This window comes from Cherax quadricarinatus, chromosome 86 (assembly GCF_038502225.1).
Source record: "Cherax quadricarinatus isolate ZL_2023a chromosome 86, ASM3850222v1, whole genome shotgun sequence".
NCBI lineage: Eukaryota > Metazoa > Arthropoda > Malacostraca > Decapoda > Parastacidae > Cherax > Cherax quadricarinatus.
Window position 1 is genome coordinate 146,805 of NC_091377.1, and position 20,234 is coordinate 167,038.

The following is a 20,234-nucleotide window of genomic DNA, read 5'->3' on the forward strand; positions in this document are numbered from 1 at the left end:
TGAGATTAACAAGTTAAGAAAGCCTAGAGAACAAATGGATTTGTCAGTTAAAAATAGGAGAGGAGAGTTATTAAATGGAGAGTTAGAGGTATTGGGAAGATGGAAGGAATATTTTGAGGAATTGTTAAATGTTGATGAAGATAGGGAAGCTGTGATTTCGTGTATAGGGCAAGGAGGAATAACATCTTGTAGGAGTGAGGAAGAGCCAGTTGTGAGTGTGGGGGAAGTTCGTGAGGCAGTAGGTAAAATGAAAGGGGGTAAGGCAGCCGGGATTGATGGGATAAAGATAGAAATGTTAAAAGCAGGTGGGGATATAGTTTTGGAGTGGTTGGTGCAATTATTTAATAAATGTATGGAAGAGGGTAAGGTACCTAGGGATTGGCAGAGAGCATGCATAGTTCCTTTGTATAAAGGCAAAGGGGATAAAAGAGAGTGCAAAAATTATAGGGGGATAAGTCTGTTGAGTGTACCTGGTAAAGTGTATGGTAGAGTTATAATTGAAAGAATTAAGAGTAAGACGGAGAATAGGATAGCAGATGAACAAGGAGGCTTTAGGAAAGGTAGGGGGTGTGTGGACCAGGTGTTTACAGTGAAACATATAAGTGAACAGTATTTAGATAAGGCTAAAGAGGTCTTTGTGGCATTTATGGATTTGGAAAAGGCGTATGACAGGGTGGATAGGAGGGCAATGTGGCAGATGTTGCAAGTGTATGGTGTAGGAGGTAGGTTACTGAAAGCAGTGAAGAGTTTTTACGAGGATAGTGAGGCTCAAGTTAGAGTATGTAGGAAAGAGGGAAATTTTTTCCCAGTAAAAGTAGGCCTTAGACAAGGATGTGTGATGTCACCGTGGTTGTTTAATATATTTATAGATGGGGTTGTAAGAGAAGTAAATGCGAGGGTCTTGGCAAGAGGCGTGGAGTTAAAAGATAAAGAATCACACACAAAGTGGGAGTTGTCACAGCTGCTCTTTGCTGATGACACTGTGCTCTTGGGAGATTCTGAAGAGAAGTTGCAGAGATTGGTGGATGAATTTGGTAGGGTGTGCAAAAGAAGAAAATTAAAGGTGAATACAGGAAAGAGTAAGGTTATGAGGATAACAAAAAGATTAGGTGATGAAAGATTGAATATCAGATTGGAGGGAGAGAGTATGGAGGAGGTGAACGTATTCAGATATTTGGGAGTGGACGTGTCAGCGGATGGGTCTATGAAAGATGAGGTGAATCATAGAATTGATGAGGGAAAAAGAGTGAGTGGTGCACTTAGGAGTCTGTGGAGACAAAGAACTTTGTCCTTGGAGGCAAAGAGGGGAATGTATGAGAGTATAGTTTTACCAACGCTCTTATATGGGTGTGAAGCGTGGGTGATGAATGTTGCAGCGAGGAGAAGGCTGGAGGCAGTGGAGATGTCATGTCTGAGGGCAATGTGTGGTGTGAATATAATGCAGAGAATTCGTAGTTTGGAAGTTAGGAGGAGGTGCGGGATTACCAAAACTGTTGTCCAGAGGGCTGAGGAAGGGTTGTTGAGGTGGTTCGGACATGTAGAGAGAATGGAGCGAAACAGAATGACTTCAAGAGTGTATCAGTCTGTAGTGGAAGGAAGGCGGGGTAGGGGTCGGCCTAGGAAGGGTTGGAGGGAGGGGGTAAAGGAGGTTTTGTGTGCGAGGGGCTTGGACTTCCAGCAGGCATGCGTGAGCGTGTTTGATAGGAGTGAATGGAGACAAATGGTTTTTAATACTTGACGTGCTGTTGGAGTGTGAGCAAAGTAACATTTATGAAGGGATTCAGGGAAACCGGCAGGCCGGACTTGAGTCCTGGAGATGGGAAGTACAGTGCCTGCACTCTGAAGGAGGGGTGTTAATGTTGCAGTTTAAAAACTGTAGTGTAAAGCACCCTTCTGGCAAGACAGTGATGGAGTGAATGATGGTGAAAGTTTTTCTTTTTCGGGCCACCCTGCCTTGGTGGGAATCGGCCGGTGTGATAATAAAAAAAAAAAAAAAAATAATTTACAAGATCCTAGGTAGTAGGTTGATAAACAGCAACCACCCAGGGAGGTACTACCATCCTGCCAAGTGAGTGTGAAACAGAAACCTGTAATTGTTTTACATGATGGTAGGATTGCTGTTGTCTTTTTTTTCTGTCTCATAAACATGCAGGATAACAGGTATATCTTGCTACTTCTACTTGCACATAGGTTACACTGTCACCAAGTCACACTACGCATGAATATACATGCATATATATACGTATACACACGCACACCCATCTGGGTTTTCTTCTATTTTTTAATAATTCTTGTTCTTCTTTATTTCCTCTTATCTCCATGGGGAAGTGGAACAGAATTCTTCCTCCGTAAGCCATGCATGTCATAGGGGGGTTAAAATGCTGGGAGCAAGGGGCTAGTAACCCCTTCTCCTGCATAAATTACTAAATTTTAAAAGAAAAATTCATTTTTCTTTTTAGGTCACCCTGCCTTGGTGGGATATGGCTAGTGTGTTAAAAAAAAAATACAAGATAGGTTGTTTTGAGATAGAATATTCATAGTCATGGGGGTTCCTTGTTCAAGACAGAATATTCATAGTTGTAGGGGCTCTTGTATGTATAGACCAGGGGTGACCAAACCTTTGTTACTTAAGATATCTTTCAGAGGAATGCTAAAAAAAGTTGCCAGATGACTACGTATGTCTTTAAAACAGTGGTGTGATTATCTCATTAGCCGCATTGAATGGGTATAAGAGCTGTAATCAGCTCACAAGTCATGGCTTGATCTTGTCTACCATAGACTTTTTAAAAGCATTTGCAATTGTACCATTTTGAATAGGTTATCCATATTTATTATGGTAGGAGCATTATGGAGTATGAAAATTTAAAATTGTTAATATATAAACATATGAATGCCTTAAAATTACTATTTCCTGATAAAAAACATTTCACTGTAGTCTTTCCGTTTATTAGACTACAGTATTATTGAAGTGCCATTACTAATAAAATTACAGATAGTGTTTAATTGTGTATAGTTTATTTTTTTGGGTCACCCTTGTAGTTGGTAAACATTTGATGTGACAAAAATTATTCTTTGATAGGAGTTAGTTATGGTAGGTATACACTTCTGTTATTGCAAGTTTAATGTGCTCTTAACACATCTGCCTTATCTGTTGGCTGTGTCTTTAGGCTGAGAGGTCTTCCTTTGTGGCAATTTCCATCCTCCATGCTGCGTCTGAGGGAGACGAGGAGGGTGTGCATACCTCTAATGCTTTGGTATGGCTTTATTAATGGCATGTTTGTTATCTTGTTGTATTTATGGGGAAGCACTAGTAGTCATACCATGCCTGGGATGGGGAGGATTATCCTCAGAAGGGGAGGTTAGCTCCAGTTCTGTGGATTAAAAGCCCTTGACCAGCATCAAGGCACTCCCTTGAAGGGTTATTTCTTGTCAACATGAATGATTTGCTTACACAGCATTCCTTGCATGCTTCTAAACTACACAAATATTGTCCTTACTGTTTTGGAAGGAGTAGAATTGAACTAATATATATATACAATAGATCACTGATTATCCAACAATCCCTTATTCTATATTTAACATTATGCAATGGTATTTTTCACACAGAGCACTTGACCAAGTCATTTGATAACTGAATATTGCAAACAGCAGGGACATTAAGAAATGATAAAATTATCTAGTATTTTTAAAAATCCAGTTCACTTTCGCTTGCTTGGTTGACCAGGCAAGCACCAGGCAAGCCTGGTAGAACCTGGCCTAAGGCTGGGCTCTGGGAGTAGAAAAGCTCTCGTAACTCATCAAAGATATATGATGGATAATTGATGATCTATTCAGTACAGTGTTGCCTCTAGTTAGGACTCAACTTTTTATACAGCAAGCCTTTCAAAATTACCCGTAATTATTCACTTAAAATTTTTTGCTTCATAACTGTTAATTTCTTTATTTTCAATATGGAATATATTTTTTTAATATTTCTGAAGGTGTAGCAAGAGTTGGTTATAAGATTAAGTTTGGCCCATTCAGATATGGAGTGAAACTAGTGTTTTAGCTGTAGATTCAGTCCAGCAGTTACATAGGCATACTATCAGCAGTAATGAGGAAAATACACAAGTGCAGAGCAAGCTTGTATCGGTGACAAAGCTTCAGTCTGTAGACTTTATAGTGATAATTAAGCACCTGTAAATATACAAATAGTGTACTGTATTTTTCGGCATATAAGGTGCATTATATGCTCAAGGTCAGGAACACGGTTAGGCTTTGAGTTACTGGTAAGTTGTGGTTTCAGTGCTGTGGGACCAGTAAAATGTACTTCCCCTACCCACATCAGAAAACTGGTTCCCAGATTGCTTTAGAATGATTAGTAACTATTATAAATTATAATTTACACATTACTGGTATGTAATAAGCAAACCAACTTCATCATTTGCAAATAAAGTGGTCCCATCGCTCTGCCATCTGGGCTAAGTGAGAATAGATCTATTGTTAAATCTCTCAGGCTGTGTAGAGGTTGCCAGTAGGTGTGTTTGGAGCATGTACCAAGGTACTACTACTGAGATCATCTTGTTAGAAGCTCAGTAGCCCAGATGTTAGAGCAATGGACTGTCAAATTATGGACCACAGTTTTGAGCCCCTCATCCATCCTTCTGTTTATCCATTGGCAGTTATTTATTACAACTTAATCTAAGTTCACGTACATATATACACCTACCATCCGACTCATGACCTGCTCAACTTACGACCACTCAACTTACGACCGTGTTTTTTATGCCAAATTTCTGGGAAATAAACAACTATTTGTGTTGTACACAGTGTTTATCCTAAACCTTACAGTATAAAATACAGTACTAACAACATAAAAAGTAAAGTAAAACATGAAATACCAAAATAAAACAATAAAATAAAGTCATTACAAAAATGTTTTGTTGATATTCAGTAGTAAAGTTCGACTTACGACCATTTCGACTTACGACCGGTTTCTCGGAACCGAACTCGATTGTAAGTCGGATGGTAGGTGTATATGCAAAGGCATTAAAGAGAAAAGTTCTAAATTATGTAAAACATTGTCACAGAGGCCAGACTTTCCTTGTGAGATCAATTGTTCAGCCAGTTAATTGCTGCCTGAATAAAGAAATTGTGCTAAAGAAAATAAAGGAAGCAGTATGAATATTACTTTCGGTAGATAGAGAATGGAAACTGGTTTTCTGGAGTACAGTATGCTGTGGGCTTAATGAGAGGTAAAGAACAGAGCCAAGGAAAATATAGAAAGTTTGAGTGAATGTATGTAGGTATGTATGGGTGAGTGGGGTGTTGGGGATGGAATGTACAAAGTATAAATCTGTAAATACATAATTGATTAGGATTGAAGACCATCTGCTACATGTGTCTTATTAAGGTTGCATGTAACCTTTCCATTACTAGGCAAAAATCCTTTAATCCCAAAAATAATGATTAAAGTAAACTTTCAACATACATAAATACATACATTGAGAAATATACAATTCTCAGTGTTTGTAACCTTGTGGAGGAGACTTCCACTCTGTTGTGTACAGCAAAATTGTCTTTGAGATAAATTATGGTTGTAATCTTTAATAATTACATACTAACTACAGATTGTGAATCATTGTATGTGATAATAATAATTTTACTGTTATTTGAAAGAACAGTAGTGGGGTGTTATTTTTATTTTTACAAAAGACGTTGAATGATTTAATTTACAGAAATTTATCCCAGATTGTTTATTCCATTTTGTTAAATATCTTAGGGTGGGGATAATGTACCAGCGGGTTATGAGGCAGTTTCACTCATCGAGGCTCTCAATGGTCCATCTGTTACACCTCAGCAGCCCACTGCCCCTCCAGCCCACGAGATGTACGTCCAGCTGCCCCAGAATGCCGCTGATGCCCCATCTGAGCCTCACATTCGTAATGAAACATCCAGGTAATGTAAATGTAACAACCTGGCTGATTTGTCTGTTTAAACAACTTAATACACAAAGGAATTTTTTTTTTCAACATTCTGGCTGTCTCCCACCAAGGCAGGGTGACCCAAAAAAATAATAAAACTATAAAATTTTTCTTCTCTTTTTTTGTGATATCACCTGTTTACCATGATTTTATTATATTTAGTAATTTATATAGGAGAAGGGGTTACTAGCCCCTTGCTCCCTGCATTTTAGCCACCTTTTATGATACATGTTCACTCTTGAATATTGGCAAAAATTGAACTTGTCTGCTACTTTGAACTCAATTTCAAGCTATTTTCTGTCCTGGAACCAATCAGAATCATCTCTATTTCTGTAATACATCTTCCATTCTATAAAATGAGACCAAGAAACCGAGAATATGAACTTAAAACCATAAGAAAATACAAAGAAACGGTTGCAGTTTTTTCTCTTTATGTACTGTGTGCTGCAGGATTTTTTATATAGTGCACACTTACCACATAGACCCATTCTCTCATATCTAGGCGCAAATTTACTGCTTGCAGCTTATCTGAGTGAGCTGAACTCTTGGCATAGTACGTCACAGACAGTGACTTTAAATCCGTAATACTACAGCACAGCTAATGAAAGGGTTAAGATTGATCATATTACAGTATGAGCATGTAAAACAATTCTCCTTATGTCTACCTAGAGGGTATACCAGGGATCAACACCCCAGTGGCCTGGTCCATGACCAGGCCTCCCGGTGGATCAGGGCCTAATCAACCAGGCTGTTACTGCTGGCCGCACGTAGTCCAACATACGAACCACAGCCTTGCTGATCCGGCACTGACTTGAAGTATCTCTCCAGCTCCCTCTTGAAGACAGCCATGTACTATTGTTTTTTATACAAACAGCTTAGTTGCACGTTGAAAACCAGATACACAACTCGCAACTTAGGAACCTCACTTATAAATATAACTCGTAAATAAAAAACTAGGAATACTATATCTAATTTGTAACTTGGGTACCTTCTGTATTATTGCAATATTTGTAAGTTGAGAAACCAAGGACAACTCATTTACATCTTGAAAATTAACTATATTAGCATATAGTGAATCCTAAATTTTGTGATAATAAACAGGAGCAGCCTGTTTCTTTGGTTTTTCTAGCTACTTTATCAAGTTGTAATTGTTTCTCCAACATACAGGTCATCTCTCACCCATTCAGGATGACTTGAAAAAGAAGAAAACCTTATACAGCTCTTCTTTTTTTTTATTATTTTTATTATCATGCAGGCCAGTTCCCACCGAGGCGGGGTGACCCGAAGAAGAGGAAACACTTTCATCATCATTCCCTTCTTCTTTTTACATTTAGTAATAGAGTTGTAATTATGGCACATTTTTTTATGTTGCAGGTGTTTCATTGAGAGTATAAATGTTCGAGCTGGGACTGGCACGGTGGAAGATTCAACCACGCAGACTGACCGTCCACCTAGCTCATGTGACTCAAATAATCTCTCCAATGTTGTAACTGAGGTGAGGATTAGATCAGGAAACTTTGTAGTGTACCATTACACTGTATTCTTATCATGTAGTGGACTGTTATGTTATATAGAATTCCTTGTTAAGAATGTAGAGCAGTAGGGATTATATACCTTAGTGTATACTAATGGTTTCTGGGGTCAGTTCCCCTGTGTCCTGAGCCTAGACTAGGCTTCACAATGAATAGACTGATCAACCAGGCTGTTGGTGCTAGTCTTATGCAGTCCATTGTCTGTAATACAACTTGGTTGACCAGGAGCCACCTGAGGACCTTGTAGTGTTATTAGAACTTGTGGTTTTTAAAAAGAATTTATATAATACAGCAGATCTTATGTACTGTGTTAATCTCCACATTGAACATCAGAGCGGTCAAAGTAGTGCCAGTTCATTCAGGTAGTAATGGATTTGTAGGCCTGCTGGTCACCATCAGTAGTAGCCTGATTGATCAGATTGATCATCATGATAATAATCATCTTAAAGATTATCATGATCATCAAGGAATTGCATCTACCCTTCCCTTCTTTTAATCAGAACTAATTACCTCCTATTCCCTGGATGCTTTAACTAAATGGTTATAATTATGACCATAATTTTTAAAGGGGTGGGCCAGTAAGACAGTGGAAGGCCTCCAGTTAGATGACCAAAAGCTCTAACGGCGGGTCATCATCTAAGACCCACGTCCTGACGCGGGTCAGGAAAAGTGCTTCCTGACAAACCTTACCTAACCTAACCCAGATGCAGTATGATCTAAAGATTTTTGGCATGTGTGAGCATGTCCTAATAGATAGGAGTGAATAAAAATGAATGGTTTTTGGGACATGACAAGTTGTTGGAGTGTGAGCAGGGTAATATTTTGTGAAGGGATTTAGGGAAACTGGTTAGCCAGACTTGAGTCCTGGAGGTGGGAAGTACAATACCTACACTTTGAGGGAGGGGTTTGAGATACATGCGGTTTGGAGTGACATTTGAACTGCCATATCTGCATGCCTCTGCAAAGACAATGATATGGTGAGAGTTTTTTTTTTTGTTGTTTTTTGGGGTCACCCTGCCTTGGTGGGAGATGGCCGGTGGGTTAAAAAAATAATAACAGTTAGAGAGAACAGTCTTGTTTCTGCCATGGCATAGTCAAGGAATGGTCACCTTCATACACCAAAGTACCCTTCCTCTGGCTGACTGACAGAATCACATAAAAGTGTGCACTAATTATATTCATGATGAGTCATATATGAATATTTTAACCAAAAAACATCATTGCAAGTTAATTTTAATCCTCTTGTGAGTTTTGTAATAAATCCATGTTACCAGTACTGTAGGGCCCCACTGATACAGCAGGTTAGGTTCTGGGCTACTGTAGAGCCATGATGATACAGCAGGTTAGGTTGCGGGCTACTGTAGGGCCATGATACAGCAGGTTAGGTTGCAGGCTACTATAGGGCCCCGCTGATACAGCTGGTTAGGTTCTGGGCTGCTGTAGGGGCCCCGCTGATACAGCAGGTTAGGCTTCAGGCTAATGTAGGGTGCTGCTGATACAGCAGGTTAGGTTCTGTGCTACAGTAGGGCCCTGTTGATATAGGAGGTTAGATTCTTGGCTACTGTAGGGCCCCGCTGATATAGGAGGTTAGATTCTGGGTTACTGTAGGGGCCCTGCTGATACAGCAGGCTAGGCTCTGGGCTAATGTAGGGACCCCTTGATACAACAGGTTAGGTTCTGGGCTACTGTAGTGTCCTGCTGATACAGTGGGGTGTATAAATGAAAAACAGGAATAAATAAAGGGGGATGTAAATAGTGTGCTGAAATTTCCAGCCAAGACAGGACTCGCAGAAATGGTTTCAAGTTGGAAAAATTCAGATTCAGGAAAGATATAGGAAAGCACTGGTTTGGTAATAGAGTTGTGGATAAGTGGAACAAACTCCCGAGTGCAGTTATAGACGCTAAAACGTTGTGTAGTTTTAAAAATAGGTTAGATAAATACACCAGTTCTAGGTAGTAGGTTGGTAGACGGCAACTGCCCAGGGAGGTACTACCTGCCAAGTGAGTGTAAAACAAAAGCCTGTAATTGTTTTACATGATGGTAGGATTGCTGGTGTCCATTTTTCTGTCTCATAAACATGCAAGGTTTCAGGTACATCTTGCTACTTCTACTTACACTTAGGTCACACTGCACATACATGTACAAACATATATATATACACACCCCTCTGGGTTTTCTTCTATTTTCTTACTAATTCTTGTTCTTCTTTATTTCCTGTTATCTCCATGGGGAAGTGGAACAGAATTCTGCCTCTGTAAGCCATGCGTGTTGTAAGAGGCGACTAAAATGCTGGGAGCAAGGGGCTAGTAACCTCTTCTCTTGTATATATTACTAAATGTGAAAGGAGAAACTTTCGTTTTTCCTTTTGGGCCACCCCGCCTCGGTGGGATACGGCAGGTGTGTTGAAAGAAAGAAAGAAATACACCAGTGTGTGTGAGTTGGACCTGACTAGCTTGTGCTACTAGGTCTAATACCATGCTCCTTCCTTAGGTGGAAGTGACCTGACTAGGTGGGTCATTGGGCTAAGCCAGAGAGTGACATGGACCTACTTCACATGGGTCAGTAGGCCTGCTGCAGTGTTCCTTCTTTCATATGTTCTTATGTTCTGGGCTATTGTAGGGCCCTGCTGATACAGCAGGTTAAGCCCTGGGCTACTGTAGGGCCCTGCAAATACTGCAGGTTAGGTTCCAGGGTTCTGTAGGGCCTAGCTGATACAGCAGGTTAACTTCCAGGCTACTGTAGCACCCTGCAGATTCATCAGGTTAGGCTCCGAGCTACTGTAGGGCCCTGCTGATACAGCACGTTAGGCTCAGGGCTGCTGTAGGGCCTTGCTGATACAGCAGGTTAGGTTCTGGGCTTCTGTAGGGCCCTGGTGATAGAACAGGTTAGGTTCCAGGCTACTGTAAGCCCTGCTGCTACAGCGGGTTAGATTCCTGGCTATTGTAGGGCCCAGGAGTTTAGGTCCTGGGCTACTGTAGGGTCTCACTGATACAGCGGGTTAGGTTCTGAGCTACTGTAGGGCCTCGCTGATACAGCAGGTTAGGTTCCAGGCTACTGTAGGGCTCGCTGATACAGCAGGTTCCGGGCTACTGTAGGGCTTGCTGATACAGCAGGTTCCTGGCTACTGTAGGGCCCTGCTGATACACGAGTTCCCCTCAAGGAAGGTTCCTTGATGTTGGTGAGGGGCTCTTGATTTAGGGAATTGGATCTGTGCTCCAGTTCCCCGAATTAAGCCTGAATGCCTTCCACATCCCCCCCCCCAGGCGCTGTATAATCCTCTGGGTTTAGCGCTTCTCCCTTGATTATAATAATAATAATGATACACGAGTTTAGGTTCCAGCCACTGTAGTGCCTTGGTGATACAGCAGGTTGGGTTCTGGGCTACTGTAGGGCCCCACTGATACAGCAGGTTGGGTTCTGGGCTACTGTAGGGCCCCACTGATACAGCAGGTTGGGTTCTGGGCTACTGTAGGGCCCCACTGATACAGCAGGTTGGGTTCTGGGCTACTGTAGGGCCCCACTGATACAGCAGGTTGGGTTCTGGGCTACTGTAGGGCCCCACTGATACAGCAGGTTGGGTTCTGGGCTACTGTAGGGCCCCACTGATACAGCAGGTTGGGTTCTGGGCTACTATAGGGCCCCACTGATACAGCAGGTTGGGTTCTGGGCTACTATAGGGCCCCACTGATACAGCAGGTTCGGTTCTGGGCTACTATAGGGCCCCACTGATACAGCAGGTTGGGTTCTGGGCTACTATAGGGCCCCGCTGATACATCAGGTTAGGTTCAAGGCTACTGCTGTAAAGTGAAATGTTGCCTTTTTCACTTTCAAATTTATGTAAAAACCTAATAACACATTTTCACTATCATATGTTAAGTGAGCACTAGAGCTAGGCCTAAAAATTGCATATACAATTACACATATACTTAAAAATATTTTCATCCATAGCTTATAGTGAGTGTTGAATATATTTATTGTATGAAGTCTGAATAAATGAAGAATGGGAATGCTTGAAAACTGATGCATTAGCGAAGCGCCGTAAACAAAGCACTGTAAAGCGGGTCTTGCCTGTTCTCCCTATTTATTGAAATGGTCAGTTTGATAAACCTAGCACAGTGCTGCTGCTTATCTTATATTTTTTCTCTAGCACAGTAGCAAATATCCATACTGTATATAACTTTTATAATTTTTCTTCATAGATGCGCATGTCAGTGCTGCTTGCTCAAGAGTCGGAGGAGCAGGCAAATGCCAAGAGTGATAATGTTGTGGCTGTTGCAGCAGCACCAGTCAAAAAGAAAACAAGTCGGAAGCAGTCTCGTGAGAAGCAGCAGCATTATGGCTCAAAGGATAGTGTTAAGGTTGTCAATGAACTAGGGGCACAACGGAGTATTGAGGTTAGATATTCTCTTGCCTTCAATTATCTTAGTAATCGAAATTTGGTATAATGATTGTTTCTTTGTGTGTACAATTTTTTTTCCACTTATATTTCAAATATTGGGTGCTTTTGTCTTTAACAAGTCACTTAAGAGGTTATTCACTGCTATTATTCTTATTCAATATTACCAAGTTTCAGCACTTGTTGTTCTAGTATTTGTTCTTTAAAATTATACAAGGTTTGCTTACAGCGTTATCATTTCTTATAAATGAAGAGGGAAGGGGTTGAAGCACCACTGATGAAGTGGTGTAAACAAGTGCACTTCATGGTGAGTGACTTTGTATGCTTCCATAACTCTGCTTTAGAGTCTGTCACTCGGAACTTAACTTTTGATTTGAATATATTAATTATTTGTAGAGTCAAGTATCCTTATTCACAGCCTCCATATTTCCTGTTTTGTGTCTTTTTGCCAGAGGGAACACTGACGACCATTTCAGTTTCTCATTAATTGCCAAAATAATCATGTGTCTCCATGCAGCAAAAACCAAAGGAATATGCATACTTTACTACCCTGTATAGATATTGCATACCAATATTGTAATGATACATAATATAGGGTTATTTATTCTCACATTTCCTATTAGTTTAATACGTATTTCAGTAGGCAAATTATGTTCGGAGGTGTTTAGTAAACTATACTTTTGTCCTGCAGCCTGTTGACCCAGCAGAAACAAGGAGCCTCTTGGATGAGGACCAATCTGAAGCTGATGCTGGGATGGAGTGTGACAGACTGAGGCACCAAAGCCCGCGAGAGCCCGAGAGCTGCCATGAAATAAGGGTTCCACAGGCCGAGGCAGAGGTCGATGATGACGATGGAGATGAGGGGGAGCAAACACTGGAAAAGAAAAGTGATGACCAAAGGGAGCAATCCATTGTGGTGTTGCCAGACTCAACTACCACAGAGAGTGATGAGAATGACCTGCCACAGGTGGTTTCCCATTCTCCAGTTGTGACACCAAGGAAGGTAATATGCATGCTTGCTTTGCAAGATGTTACAGATATGTTTATACATCTTAGCTCTCCATATCGCATTTTACTCCTCGTACAGTGCCTGCACTCTGAAGGATGGGTGGGGATATTTGCAGTTTGGAGGGGCATCTGAACTGTAGTGTATGCATGCCTTTGGCATGCACACACTACAGTTAAGATGGAGTGAATGATGATGAAAGTGTTTCCTTTTCAGGTCGCCCTACCTTGGTGGGAGAGAGCCAGTGTATTAAAAGTGCATAAATTTACAGTATATAAGTGTAGCTGAATAACCTATGTGTTGTGATTACTTTCAGAGGGAAAGGGGTGCTGTGATGCTGGTAAAGTGCTCTTGATCTAAGAGATAAGCTACCCTCTCTTTCTACAGATCAAACCAGATTACCCTACCACCTTTCTGTTTTACCCAGAAGGGTGGTGGGGTTCAGTGCTTGTCTATGAATAATCATAATATTGCAATTACAGTAGGGCCTCACCCATATGGCAGGTTAGGTTCCAGGCTACCGCCAGAAAGCAGATCGCCATTTTATCCATTTATAAATTCAAGATAACAGGTTTACACTAACATATATTAAGTTAACAATAGAACTAGGCATTGAAAAATAATAAAAAGTAAAATACACACACAGTACACTCATTACTTAAATTAAAATATTTGTAGTCTTAATGTCGGGTGAGAGGTGAGTAGTATTTATTATAAGAAGCCACGTGTGGTAGGTATGGTAGCCCTCCTGGCCACCCCACCCACACGCAATATACTACAACATTTAAAGTACCAGTTTTATAAAGTTTTTCTTCTTCTCTTTTTTAGTAAATGTCTACAGGAGAAGGGGTTACTAGCCCATTGCTCCCGGCATTTTAGTCGCCTCATACGACACGCATGGCTTACAGAGGAAAGATTCTTTTCCACTTCCCCATGGACAATAGAAGAAATAAAGAAGAACAAGAGCTATTTAGAAAAAGGAGAAAAACCTAGATGTATGTATATATATATGCATGTGCGTGTCTGTGAAGTGTGACCAAAGTGTAAGTAGGAGTAGCAAGATATCCCTGTTATCTAGCGTGTTTGAGACAGAAAAAGAAACCAGCAATCCTACCATCATGCAAAACAGTTACAGGTTTCTGTTTCACAGTCATCTGGCAGGACGGTAGTACTTCCCTGGGTGGTTGCTGTCTACCAACCTACTACTGCCTGCACTCTGAAGGAGGGGTGTTAATGTTGCAGTTTAAAAACTGTAGTGTAAAGCACCCTTCTGGCAAGACAGTGATGGAGTGAATGATGGTGAAAGTTTTTCTTTTTCGGGCCACCCTGCCTTGGTGGGAATCGGCCAGTGTGATGATAAAAAAAAAAAAAAAATTTAAAGTGCCCTAGAGCGACAAAATGCATATACAGTACACTCATTACTTACCTTAAAAGTATTTGTAGTCTTAATGTGAGAGGTGAATAAATGATATAAAAACGAATAAATAAGAGAATGAACAAGTAAATGAGAGAGAACAGAGCCACAGAGTATGTAAACAGATGAACACATCTAGTTATGGTTGATACACTTTCATTTCCATGTCTGTGAATCTTATACCATAATACAAACCCCTTACATTGTGTACAAGTTGTTTCCACGTTGGTACAGTAGAATAAACAAAGAGCAACACACTCATTCTCATGTAACACACCATTTTTAGAAGGAATAACGCTTTGAGTGAAGGCATACAAAAAGAATAATTTTCTAGTTACCCTTAGTAATACTGTTTTGTACACATTTTCTTTGGTGTTGAACTAGAGAAAAATGTTTTTCTTTCCGACACTCCAACAAGACGACTGGAAAAACATCTCGTATTTATGTCAGTGAATAGGGACGTCCCTATTCACTGACATCTCGTATTTGTTAATATTTTCTACTGTGGGGTGTATTTATCATGTTTATATGTTACAAAGTGCATTTATTATATAATTTTGAAAAAAAATCAGAGACAAATTAATCAAAATGTCTATATTAACATAATATATGGCATTTAATGCACCTCAGAGTGATTATTATCATTATTAATATGGTGTCTTCAAGACTAATAAGACACTCTTAGTGATTTTAATGTATACCTGCATGCCAGCACAGTGTGTAAGTTTACTTAGGTACAGGTACACATAAGTATAATTAGCACAGTATGTATAAAATATGAAATACAACTTTAAAACACTTGAAATTTTGGAAAGTTTCCAGACATAATGGAGAGTTTTGTTCACGGAGAATGTAAACAAACCAGGTGGCCCACGGTGACCATATTAGAAAGTCAGGTGAGGGAGCTGTATAGAGAGTTTTGGTCATAATTTGAAATGTCCATATTAGCGGAATTCCGTAAAGCAGGGCCCTACTAATTTCGGCTAGCATAATTTCAAATTTCATCATTATACTGACTTGGAAATTGTGCTGATGGTTGTAAATCCACAGCAGCAAGCGGTGATGAAAACGAGGAAGATGTAGCAGAAAGAGTCTATTGATAGGTTAATTAAGTGTATTCTAACCTAACCACTCTGTAATCCGGCACACTACAGGTCCCATTGATGCCAGGGTGTTTTAGCATACTAGATTAATGTAATAAGTTTATATGATACTGCATAATGCAGTTTCTTTGATAAAATTAATGTTATTTCCTTTTACAGACCCCATGGACTGGGAGAAACGGTACTTCATCAGATGTATCGGTTCCCGCTTCCCCAGGTGGAGGAGCGTCCAATGTCAATCATCAGAGTGATTCCGTTTCTCTTCCTGGCACACCATTAAGCAATGCCTCAGCTGTTAGTAGGTCTTCAGATGCGTCGGTGAGCTCTGCCTCGTCAACACGTGCTCTTCTCTCTCACCCGATGGATAGTTCGCCGGCTAGTGTCGTGTAAATCTTTTATAACTCATTTTGTGTATAACAATCTGAATTTTAAGAGTAGACATTAATCCAAATATATAACAATGTAACACCTGGTGTTACATTTAATTTTGCATTTTAAATGCTACATAAACATTTAGAGGTGTGAAATAAATTTTCAGGTTAAAAATTAATTTAATTTTTTTTATATAAGATGGTTATTCTTCAATATTTATTGTCTTATACTTGCTTTGTTCAGTATAGTATAAACAGAAGGCAGAACCATACCTTCTGAAATTTGTAAAAAATATATGAAAAGTAAAATACAAAGGATATTTTATCCCTTAAGTGTCCGTGCCGTAGTACTACAAGTTTGAAGTCTGTCTGTGCCGTAAGTAAGTAAGTTTATTCAGGCATACACAAATACAGTTACATAGAAGCGTGTAGAGAACTAGGTTAACCCAAAAAAGTCTGTGACTTGTGTCATAAGCTCAGTTCACTCAGATAAGCTAGGAGCTGTAAATTTGGGCTTAGATATGAAGGAATGGGTTGATGCAGTAAGTGTGCACCATATAAAAATAATCCTGACTCACGCAGTGCATAATAGGAAAAACTGCAACTGTGTTTTTGGTTTAAAATAGTGACCTTGTAGTGTATTTTTGGATGGCTTTTATGGTTATATTCTCAATTTCTTGGTATAATTTGATAGATTGGAGGATATATTACAGAAATAGAGATAATTTTGATTAGTTTCAAAACTGGAAGTAGCTTGAAATTGAGCTCGAATTAGTGGAAATATTCGATTTTTGCCAATATTCAAGAGTAAACAAATCATGTCACTTGTTCAGTCTAATGTGTGTTCGCGAATGTGCTGATATTATTTATACGGTTACTGCTATAGTGCTTAACAGTAAATCTTTGTTTTTTTGTGTGTGAATAAAAAATCAAAATGGAATTTATGTTTAAAGCCTGGGAACATAACTAATGAATAGAGGAAATGTTATTTTAATGCCAGGAATACTTGCATTATTTATTCTGGACCCTATTTTGAAATTGGTCAAATTACCAATCACTTCATGGGGTAGTAGAAAAAGTTCCTTGTGCTCATTCGATACAATGGAAAATATGCTAGCGATATAGCTATAAAATTGATCAATTGGAACAATGTAATTGGCTTAAAATAGGACTCAAAGTTGGCAAAATCGCTGACACAGCAAAATTTCGTCAAGTTTTACGTCAAATTTCATACGGTTTTATTCCCTTCTGAAAAAGATTCTCTACCATTTCGTAAGAAAAATTTTTTGACACTGGACAATTTTCAGATCGGGGATCTGGACACTCGAGTGGTTAAGGATGTTTTTGAAACTGAGGAAGAAATGCCCGAGATATTAATAAAAAAAAATGCCTTAAATAACTTTAACCCTAAACATTGAAGTAAATTTTAACTTTTTAAAGAACAATGAACATCTGGAGAGCAAAGCTATGTAAAACAGCTATTTGCAGATTGGCTTTAAATCAGCAAAATTCTGTGTATGCAATACAGTTTTTTTAGAAAAGAATATTTTTATATATTAACACATCGGCCTTCTCCCACCAAGGCAGGGTGGCCCCGAAAAAGAAAAACTTTCATCATCATTCACTCCATCACTGTCTTGCCAGAGGCACACTTAAACTAGTTATAAAACTACAACATTAACACCCTTCCTTCAGAATGCAGACACTATACGTCCCATCTCCAGGACTCAAGTCTGGCCTGCCGGTTCTCCTGACTCCCTTCATAATGTGATATTATAAGATCTTTGAGAGCATTTTACTTAGTCCCCCTTTCAGTATTCATGACAAGATCTTGGTTAGCTTTATTATTTCTTCCGCATCCAGCTACTCCACTTTTGTCACTGCTACGTTCCAGTACCCTGAGGTTGCCCTTGTTCAGCTGTAAATACCTATAGGTGAGTGCAGCACTAGGCATAATCAGAATTGCAAAACCCTCACGCAGAAAATCTGCATGTATAAAAATAGAACAAATTATGCACTACATTGTATAATGCTGTAAAACAATTTTTATATACATACTGTATATGAAAAAAGACAAAATTTCAATAAATATATGTACTGTAGCTAATGCATTTGGAATGTCTTAACAGAAAGTGGAATTGCATTTGGTAAAAAAGGTTATGGGTGTATACTAAACTCCATTTTCCTTTATACACTGATGTTTATTTAGTAGACAGCCTCCATGCACTTAGCACCACTGTATAGTGAGTGTTTCTCTGACTATAGCTCTTGGTTGATACACTTTTGAGACTTCAGTTCTGATATTCACAGTATTATGACATTTTTTTATTGTCTGAAACTGCTAATTTTTAAGGTTGCCAAGATGTTCTTTTTTGAATATTAAAAGAAATATTGAGCTAAAGGCACTCAATTGTGTGTATGAAGAATATAATCATAATGCAGTACATTATATAATTCTGGTGATTTCCTTCAGAGGCTCTTGATTCAAGGAAATTGAACCTTTTCCTTTCTTGGATCTAACCTGATTACTTCCAAATACCCCTGTGGGTTTAGCACTTCCCAATGAATATATAAGCCTGTCATTATAACTAATGTAAGACAGTCTATTCCCTGTATAAGTGAACCCTTGATTTAACTAACAAGTAGGGAAAATTAGTGGATACGTAACAATTTTGCAGTGATCATAATAATGAGTAATTTTGTAACCACCAGAATTATTTGGCCTTGTATTTTTAAAGTCCATTAAATTGAGGTTTAGTGTGTACGTTCTTTTAATCCATGGAAGAATTACTACAAGTTATATTCAGCTAGTTTGACCATGTTTATACCCTTGATGATGGGCTCATGATCCAGGGAACTGGGACCATGTTTCCCTTAGATCAAATCAGGCTACTTTTAATCCCTGAGGTACTGTTATAGCTTCAGCTCTTCACCATAAATATAGATATTGTTTAGTGTCTGATAATATATATTTTTTTCAAAAACATCTTTTAAATTATTTACCCATTGAACTTTAAATCCATGAGGGTCATTCAGTAATGCTAGAACACTAAAATAAATCTTAATGCTGCCATTTTTTTTTTTTTTTTCAAGCGATGTTGGTAAAGGTATCTTAATCTAAAGAATTGGAACTAGCCTACATTCCCTTGGATCAGACCTAATTACCCAAATAGAATATCCTATTTTGCAAGTGCTGGATGACCCTTACAGGTTTAGTGCAATATATAAGGTTGTCACAACCAAGCAACAAGTCTCAATTGAGTGTGGCAGCTCTATTATTTTGTTTCAAGTCTTACTGATTTTTTTTTGTGTTTGACTTTAGAACTTCAGTTCTGCTTTACTTCCTGACTGCCCTTTGCATCCAGTATGTATCACTTTTCATGATTATTAATATATTTAAATTTGTTGATAGCTACATTTTTTTGCATATTACATAATGAATTCTGTATTATTATTATAATCAAAAAGAAGCGCTAAGCCACAAGGGCTATACAGCAATGAATTCTGTAATATTCAAAGCCCTTGCTATTAAGGAAAATTCTCATTGCAATGTATAAACAATAAATAATGCATAAAAAATGTATTTGTTACATTTACAAAATAGACATAAATAAGTATTCAGACATTATCTTTCCAACAAGGTAAATAACAAAACTTGTATCAGTAATATAACAGGTAAATTATTTTACACTACTTATGAGGGAGGAATTGTATGGACCACATGACACCTGTGATAACGTTAAAGAATTCCATTCAGAGTTCTTACCAAGGCTGTGATACTGGCCAGCTGTATAGTCCTTGTGGCTTATTATTATTATTATAATCAAAAAGAAGCGCTAAGCCACAAGGGCCTTGTGGCTTAGCGCTTCTTTTTTGATTATAATAATAATGTGATACTGGCCCTTACATTTCCTCCCTCCACATGAGAGTATTGTTACATTCATGACTATGAAATTTTGGTTCCTATTGATAGGAATGTAAAGTCATATGAACAGATGTTAACTGGCATTGTTCTGTGGCCTATCACAATGTAGCCACACTTGGACTCTGGCATGGCTTAGGGAAATTGTCAATGTGAGTTCATACCTTAATTCCATTGAGGTTGAATGTTACTTTGTTATTCAAATAATTGAAGAACCTAAAAACTCAAGTTGATGCTTATTTGGCCATGTAGCTAAGATGATAATGAAAATATTCCTGTATCTAATTGCCTGAAGATCTTTGGATTTTATTTGAAACAAACATCTAGAGCCATACCATCACGCCAGACCTGTTGAAGGGATCATGGCCGAGTTGAAATGGTCATTATACCTTAAATTTCTTGCAAAGCTAGGGGTTAGTTTTTCCTGACAAGGCAAACATAGGATTCAAACAATAGAAGTCAAAAACCCAAATCCTGTTAGTCACACATGTATGCATAATACTGTATATTAGGAGGATGTACAGAC

The 20,234-nt window shown here is 38.9% G+C and overlaps 1 protein-coding gene across 3 annotated transcripts in view; it reads left to right on the forward strand.

Moving 5' to 3' along the window:
• The window catches only part of Mrgn1 (Mahogunin ring finger 1), a 47,602-nt gene extending 28,830 nt beyond the window's left edge, over positions 1–18,772 (forward strand). For 2 of the 3 annotated variants that reach the window (XM_070103540.1, XM_070103542.1), the window contains exons 8-13: positions 3,168–3,254; positions 5,762–5,937; positions 7,338–7,458; positions 11,696–11,890; positions 12,584–12,895; positions 15,575–18,772. In XM_070103540.1, coding sequence (XP_069959641.1) covers positions 3,168–3,254; positions 5,762–5,937; positions 7,338–7,458; positions 11,696–11,890; positions 12,584–12,895; positions 15,575–15,805 — 1,122 coding nt within the window. In that variant the 3' untranslated portion in view covers positions 15,806–18,772. The remainder of the gene's footprint in view (positions 1–3,167; positions 3,255–5,761; positions 5,938–7,337; positions 7,459–11,695; positions 11,891–12,583; positions 12,896–15,574) is intronic. The other variant, XM_070103541.1, reaches the window with a different exon arrangement.
• Positions 18,773–20,234: the final 1,462 nt, after the last annotated feature.